Consider the following 7,642-nt stretch of genomic DNA (forward strand, 5'->3'; position numbering starts at 1 on the left):
ACACCTTTCACATCACAACCAGACTGGTCTTTCTACAACCCAAACCTCCTTCCTTCGCTCCCCTCATAAAACACTTCTGTCAAATACATCAGAGTCACCTTGGGGGGGGGGGTGTTGTTTATTGTTTATTCTGCTCCCCATTATAGTGTCTGCCCTGTTCACACTGCACCCCCAGTGTCTGGCACAAAGCAAGTGTTGAATAAACATTGGTTAAATGAGGGAGGGAAGGGAGTTAAGTAACGGGCTTGTGGTCGGAAAGGTCTATAGCAGTGGTTTTAAAGTGTGGCCAGGAGGCCAGGAGCAGCACCATCTGGGAACTTGCTAGAAAAGCAGATTCTTGGGTCCCACCTCAGACTTACGGAATCAGAACCTTTCGTGCTGTTCCAAGCCCTTTAGATAATTCTTCTCTACAACAAGTTTATGTTTGTAGGCATGTCTTGGCCATGGTCACAGATAAAATTAGTTTCCCCAACCGGCTACCGCAGCAACCCCATGGGAAAATCACTGGAAAGCATTTAATCAGCTGCTCTGTGGCAAAAATGTTGCTCTAGGTCGCAGAAATGCAGCAGCCTTCCGGGTTTAGGGGGAAGGCAACCATAGTTGTCTCCCAATCAAGCTCCCCCCCTTCCCCGACCCCACCAGGACCCCCATGCAAGCGTCTCCACTGTTCCTCCATCCGGGGACCCTACAGCTGAGTACAGATTCCGAAGCACTTCAAACCTTTCTCTATGAGGAGCTGGGCCCCGGGATGGGAAGGGGGATGCGATGGGGGGTGAGTAGCGCTGGCTCCAACCGCTTCAGGGCAGAGATGGGTGTAGGTCCCCTCGGCGCACTGGCTCAGGGCCGCCCCTCTCCGGAGCCAGGGGCGCGACAGCGCAGGGAAAGGCGCACAGCAGCCTCGGCGGCGTCCCTGCCGGCTCCGGTGGGTGAGTGACGAAGGGCAAGGTCCTGTCTCAAAGCCCAGCAGCCCGAGTGCTGGCGGGACCGGCCGGGTAGGAGTTCTCGGGTGCTCGGGAGAGGTGGGAAGGGTGGATGCAGATGCCAGCGGGGAACAGGGAGAGGGAGGTTCTTGGGACACTCGCTGGCGCCACTTGGCGACAAGGAGCCGCGGGCGCCGCGGGCAGGAAGTAAACTCTAAGCAAAAGCCGATGGTGTCACCCTCCTTTTACAGCTGCGTGAACAGAATCCTAGGATGCCCACAGCCAGCTGTGGCCGCAGCCCTCTCACTAACCCAGGAACACTTGCCCTCTGAATCCTGGAGACCTTCGATGGCTTTTCCTGGGGCTGAGAAGAAAGTGAAGACCCCGCCTCCCTCCCCCAAGGAGCCCACTCAGTGGTCCAAATACCAACAGCTGCCTGGGATGCTCAGAGAGGGGCCGACATCTCCTCACTCTCAGAATTACACTTTGCAGACACCCAGCCCTGACTAGCACCTGCGAGCTTCCTTTCCGGCCCCTTGAGTCTCCAAAGCGAACCAAACGCGCGGGTAGCTACTCCATCCCGGAGATTCCTAGGTTTCCCACCCTGGAGAGCTCCGCGCTGGAATGGGCAGGGGAGAGGGAGCAGGACAGAGCCGGGGGAGGAAGCAGCTGGGACAGAGACGGGGCTGAACAGCGGACACCCGCCTGGGAGGGGCTATCCCAGCTGCTCTGAGCCACGGCCCCTACTTCCCAGCACTTCAATCGGTTGTCGCCCCAGCGGCCCCCTCTGAGCACGTGTCGCTGCGGGTCTGCGTCAGCGCTGGGCAGACGGGTGAGTGGCCGGCAGCGCCGGGCGGGGCTATTTAAGAGGCAGCCTCCTGCTCGCCGCCCTGAACTTGGCTGGTTTCCTCCGCAGCTCCCGCAGAACTGCGAAGCCAGCGGCGTCCTACTCCGAAGGTAAGTTCCTTCGCTCTCTCGCGGGGAATCCAGGCGTCCTGGAAGAAAGCTGTCTGCAGTTTTGTGCCCCTTCCATCTTATTTTTCTGTGTCTCTGTGTCTTCTTTCCGACAACTCGAAAGACAGCTCCTGAAGTCAGAAACACCGGTGAGCGCTGGGTGGGTTGAGCAGCTTTGTTTTCATGCGTGCGATGCTGGGACGTCTGCTTGCTGGGATGAGCGCCCACACTGGTATTGGATAGATGTTCCACAGAGGTGCCGTGTACTTTTCAAATAAACTACCAAGAGGTTTTAAGATTTAAGTTCATTTTCTAAACATCGCAGAACCATTCTTTGGGGATCGGTATTTTATATGCTCGCGGATCTAAAATGCAGTGGAGCTTTGTCAACCACCGAGAACCGAGACCATATTTCTGATTTTTTTTTTTACAACCCTGCCTGTGCTTTGCGTAGTGGTTTATTGCCAGTTCCCGTGCACAGCTTGAAGAAAATAAGTGTGGTTTTTATTTATTGTTCCCATATTTCAACTGTGCTTCTCTTTTTTTCACCACTTGCTTTCTTATTGAAAGCTTCTTAGCTATCTGGGAAGGTGCTACTGTTCTTGAAGGGTCTCATTTCTCCCACGAAGTCTTCCCCTTCGGAGATTTCTACACTGTTTTTAATCTCTTGCTTTGCCAGTTAGCAGAAGAGAGATGCTCTATAAATATTTCCTTAAACTAACGTAAAACAGAAGATTTTCCTTTTGCTAAACAGGGTAGAAGACAGGGTCTCTGTCCGCCCCCAGCTACCGGGTGTGGTGCCCAAAAAACAAGCGGGGTGCTCCCGGACGCGCGCGGGCTCGCTGTGCCCACTGGGCTCCCTTCTGCACTTGGCAAGCCCTGGTGCTTGCACTCGCCTGGCAGGTCTGGGGCGCCGTTGGTTTGGACTGAGCCCCCTTCTCGGTATGCCCGCCACCCCGACCCTACGCGAGAGCATGCGGATGGCCCACCTTTTGGTTCACAGTCACTCCCCTTTGCTGTCCGCAGCCATGAACAGCGGCGTGCGCCTGTGCGTGCTGATGGCGGTACTGGCGGCGGGCGCCCTGGCGCAGCCGGTGCCTCCGGCGGACCTCGAGGGTCCTGGGGCGCAGCGGGAGGAGGAGGCGCCCCGGAGGCAGCTGAGGGCAGCGCAGAGGATGGACGGCGAGCCCCGAGCGTACCTGGGCGCGCTGCTGACCAGATACATCCAGCATGCCCGGAAAGGTACCGATGCCACCTCCCCATCCCTCACTTCTGCCCTTGCGCGGGGCTCCCAATCCTGACCCTCTTCTCTAGCGTCTGGCTGATGGAGGTGGGTAAACCCTCGGTAGGAAACACAGGCGACACTTTAAGCTGAAAGGTTTTTCACTTTCTTTTCTCGAATTACACTGCGCAGGACAGTGCCATTTCCTGGGCATCTTTTGTAGCAAACTGAGAGCGAGTTTCCCTTACGAGCAAGGGAAGCCTTTTTCAAAAGCTTTCTTTCAACCAATTTTTGGCACGGCGATGCTATTAAAGTTCAACACCGTGTTATGAAGACATTACAAGATAATCCCTGAAAAATTACTGACTCAAAAAGGTTTCACAGATCCACTAAATACCCTCTACTATAAATGCAAAGGAACCAGGAGCCACCCAGATACTGACACTTGGAAACCCTCTAGCAGGAAGTGATCAATGTTGAGAACGCTTGAGATCTGACTACAGCAGTTTAAAAAGAAGTGACAATATGCTGGTTTTCACCAAAGTAAGTAATAGGAAGAAAGAAACAAGTAGCAGTTTTGAGTTTTTGGCAGTGACCTAACATAATTACCCAACAAGAGACGAGTGTGTGTGATTTCACTGTTGGCGAGCTGTTCCCAATTGCAACAGGAGCTGAACAAGCCAATTTACTCAGCATTGTAGTCTTTCTCCAGAAATAAGGTGACCCAGCAGCTCACTAGCTTGAGTGGCCTACAGACAGCCCTGTCTCTTTCTTGGGTCTCACTGTCTCATCTGTAAAGAGGGGAGGAGGCTAGAGTTTCACTCTGCCCTTCCCAGCTCTGCGTGTTTCAGAGGGAGGCTCATCCATCTCTAGGGTCTTCAGGAGTCATGACTGGGACTGGGGTAGTTTTTTCCTATCAACTTTATCCAGTAACACTGATGGTGAACTCACTGTTCTGTGGGGCAGTGTGCTAAACTTCACCAACACGGCTGGACAATAAAACCACAGCAAACACTGCTGAGAGAGATGTCCCATGAAGCTCACTTACCCTACTGGTGTGCCTGGGCGTGGGTTTTAACCTTAACTCCTGGCTTGACTAGATGGGGAGAAAATGGAGGGCTTGCCTCCCCAGAACCTCCTATGGTTTCTTGGGAAGGTGAGACCAGGACCTTTTTGAGCAGGGAATCTCAGAAGGAAAGAACAGAAGCTGATTTATTATATTTCTTCTTCTCTTTGGGAAATTGTCCCAACTACCATCTTCTGTTTTACTTTCTTGCTAATTAATTTGAAAAAGGTGGACGTACTAATCCCATGACAGAGAAAGTCTGAAAACTTTTGGGGTTTCTACTGCTTGCCTGTTAAGTAATTTAAATATCTGTCCTTGGATATGAGATGAATTTCATCCAGGTCAGCCTGAAATATCCTAGGCTTTTCATTGAGCCATAATCTGGAACTCTTTCCCCACCTTCAGGAAAGATCCACGGGAAATAGTTCCGGGAAGGAAGTCAGTCATCAAACTATTTCCCTAGAGCTGACACTTGACGGTGGTTTTATACCACAAATCTTAACTGGAAGGTTCTTCCTAGTGCCTCTTCTCAGCCCCTTTCCCTTCGTCTCCAACCTGTGGTGCCAAACAAACCCAGGTGGAAGCAGCAGTCCCTTGGGGTTTAGGCTGCCAACAGCCAGGGTCAGGGCTAGCTAGAAAAACAATCAGACTCTTCTATTTGACAAATGTGAACTGGGAATAAAACACACACACATAAATACTATAGAGTTTCTTTTACTATCTGACATACTTTGGGATCATATCAGATGTTTACTCAGTTACAGTATATATTATGCTTAGAGAGTCTAAATAAGATAATGCACGCTTTGGAGGGTGCTCAAGACTTTGTCATTAGGAATTGTCATTACAGCTTGCAATGACCTGAGAAGAAGCAATTGCACTGGAGGGTGGGAAGATCTAGTGTACGCTTGCCCCCGTGCCCAGCAAAGCCCTGGTGCTACATCTACCTATATTGTCTCTCTTCATCCTCACGACAGCCCTGCACAGTCAGTCCTATTATTCTAGTCTGTCAGTGTGGAAGCTGGGCTTCTAGAAGTGTGAGTAACCAATATGAGGTTGCACATGTAGGGCTCAGTCTATCCAAGTCCTGCCCTCCCCACAGGGTCTGGACACCATTCAGCTTCCCAGCTCTACTGTCCATTCTGGGTGTTGAAGTGTAAAGGAACCAGGCTCTTCAATTCAATTTTGTACATCAGTTGTAAGTCCTTACTCTGTGAGGGGAAGTGAGTGAGCAAGGACTGCATGTGGAATAGGGAAACTGAGTGTGTAACAAACACAACTTGTGTGGCTAAACAAGGTGCCCCCACCAACAACCCAGGCTGCTTACTTGCATCCAAGCTACCACTGTGCTTCCATTAGCTGGAACAGTGGGTTGCACTCACCCTCGGAGTGGGAATTCATCATCAGCGGCAGGAGGATGGATCATATTTCCATGCGACTGTGTACAGATAACAGAGTCAGCAAGTTTTGCTGAATGTGAAGACTAATATTTCACCTGAAAGGGGTTGAACAATTAAAGATCAGAGGCTGTTTTCCTTCTGCACAGGTTGGCTATATCTGCAAAAGGGCTGGAATGTGCTGGGTTGACTCTTAGTTCCAAGGCTGAGAGAAGGCTTGTGGGAGGGGACATCATTCTGTATTGTTGTTTCTGGCTTTTAATTTAGCTAGCTGCATTTGATTATGTAAGAGAGTAACGGCTCCTGCAGTGTTATTTGCCAATAAATAAGCCATCGTCTGACTCTGGGCAGCCTGTGGTCAAGAGTTGGCAAGGACAGCCTCATGCCAGCATCACGAACAGTGGGGACACAGTGGCCCCCAATACAATAGGAACCACGGAGTGGCCCTCCACCCCTCTATTCTTGAAGCCATCGAGGTCCCTGAGGGACCTTTCTTGCCCTTTAGTTTGCACAAGAAAAGGCCTTCTACTGATTTCCTAGCCAGGAGGTCACTGACTGATCTGTGGGCTAGGATGCCTCCCGAAACCCCCATCTTCTCATGTTGCTGCCTGGTCACTGTGAATTATACACAAGACTCATCCTGTTCCTAAGGACTTCCCTCCATCCCAAAGGGCCCATTTCACGTTCAGTTATTGCATTTGGGGCCAAATGGCTGAATTAAATTACCTCTTTATTACCTCTCTGCCCACCCTCCTTTGGATAGATCTCATAGTATGCTTTTTCTCAATATCATTTTTAAAAAAGAAGGTCAAGTTCAAATTCATAATTTTTAAACAGTATGTATCTAGCATTAAGACTTGATTGCATTTTCTGAACCATTTCAACATCAAAATATTGTCATTGCATTACCTTAAGCAGAGTCAGGTATGCTCAGGCGTAGTAAGGGGTAAACTTTAGAAATGGGTAAATACTAGAGAAATCCTTGGTTGGCGTCTTCGGCAGGCCAGCTACATAAGGAGAAACATCCCTAGAAGGAGGAAAAACCCAGGCAGGTCCCAGCTGTGAAAGGGTGGAGTCAGAGAACCCACCTAATCCTTATAGATCTCGAACCACACCCACGACTAGCAAATGTTGCCGTCTCTCCAGCTACACAGACGTGGGTCCTTCTCTTGTAGGTCCAGCAATCTCACTCTCCGAAAGCTCATTGACACCTTTAAGAAGGTACACGTTCCACATTGTCTGGCTTTTCCCATTGTTCTTCTTTGCAAATTGAACTCGTGATGCTCCGGATATAACGGCCTTGTTTCCTTCCTCCCTGCCCCTTGCAGCTCCCTCTGGCCGACTGTCCAAGGTTAAGAACCTGCACAATCTGGACCCCAGCCACAGGATAAGCGACCGGGACTACATGGGCTGGATGGACTTTGGTCGGCGCAGCGTGGACGACTATGAATACCCCTCCTAAGGCCGCAACCCTCCTGACTCAGAGGAGGCCGAATAACAAAACAATCACATTCATAATTCGTTGTCTCTGAAGTCTGACATTTTAAGTGTCTATTTATTAAGTTCTCAATGTGAAAAATCTGTAAGATTTTTCTAGCGCAGCCACGAACCTCAACAGAATTGCACAAGTGGAAGACAAAATGTTTCCCTCCTCCGTGACTCCTGGTCCCAAAGTGTTGCTATGCTATTAAAGTGATTTCATTCTGTGTCCTCGTCCCATGTCTCTCGGGGGTAAAGGGCTCCGTTCGTCCTCAGAAAGTGCGAAGAAGGAATCTTTGTTGTAGATGGTTCCAGACAGGGCTTGAGAAATGAGAGGGTTGGTCATAGAACTGACTTCCTGCTGTAGGCAAGGTGGCCAGCAGAAGGGCCTTCTGTGTCAGCTCCATGGCCCAGCCCTGGCCATCCTGGGCCCTGGGCCCCAGCTGGGTGCCACTGCAAAAAGAGAACCTGCCTTGCTTTGTCTGGGTGAAACCCAGAAAGGCAGCTTGGGATGGAGCCACATTAGTGTGTGTGGCAATTTGTGGTGGCTTTGAGGGGATTTTATGGAGCTTGCTGGGCAGGAGTGGGGAGAGCCAAAGGACCT

At 50.7% G+C, this 7,642-nt stretch overlaps 1 protein-coding gene across 4 annotated transcripts; it reads left to right on the forward strand.

Moving 5' to 3' along the window:
- Positions 1-867: 867 nt before the first annotated feature.
- Positions 868-7,265, forward strand: CCK (cholecystokinin). 4 transcript variants are annotated; one of them, XM_074312566.2, is made up of 5 exons: positions 868-926; positions 1,172-1,752; positions 1,837-1,877; positions 2,901-3,116; positions 6,888-7,265. In XM_074312566.2, exons 4-5 carry the CDS (start codon positions 2,903-2,905, stop codon positions 7,019-7,021), a joined length of 348 nt encoding a protein of 115 aa, XP_074168667.2. In that variant the 5' UTR covers positions 868-926; positions 1,172-1,752; positions 1,837-1,877; positions 2,901-2,902; the 3' UTR covers positions 7,022-7,265. The 4 variants fall into 4 exon arrangements, with proteins under 4 accessions (XP_074168667.2, XP_088654361.1, XP_019583104.2 ...); XM_088798235.1 differs by lacking the exon at positions 868-926 and adding an exon at positions 6,735-6,780 and having other exon boundaries at positions 1,740-1,877; positions 6,888-7,025; XM_019727545.3 differs by lacking the exon at positions 868-926 and having other exon boundaries at positions 1,740-1,877.
- The last annotated feature ends 377 nt before the right edge of the window (positions 7,266-7,642 follow it).

This window comes from Rhinolophus sinicus, chromosome 5 (assembly GCF_057876585.1).
Source record: "Rhinolophus sinicus isolate RSI-liver-muscle chromosome 5, RSI-T2T, whole genome shotgun sequence".
Classification (NCBI taxonomy): Eukaryota; Metazoa; Chordata; class Mammalia; order Chiroptera; family Rhinolophidae; genus Rhinolophus; species Rhinolophus sinicus.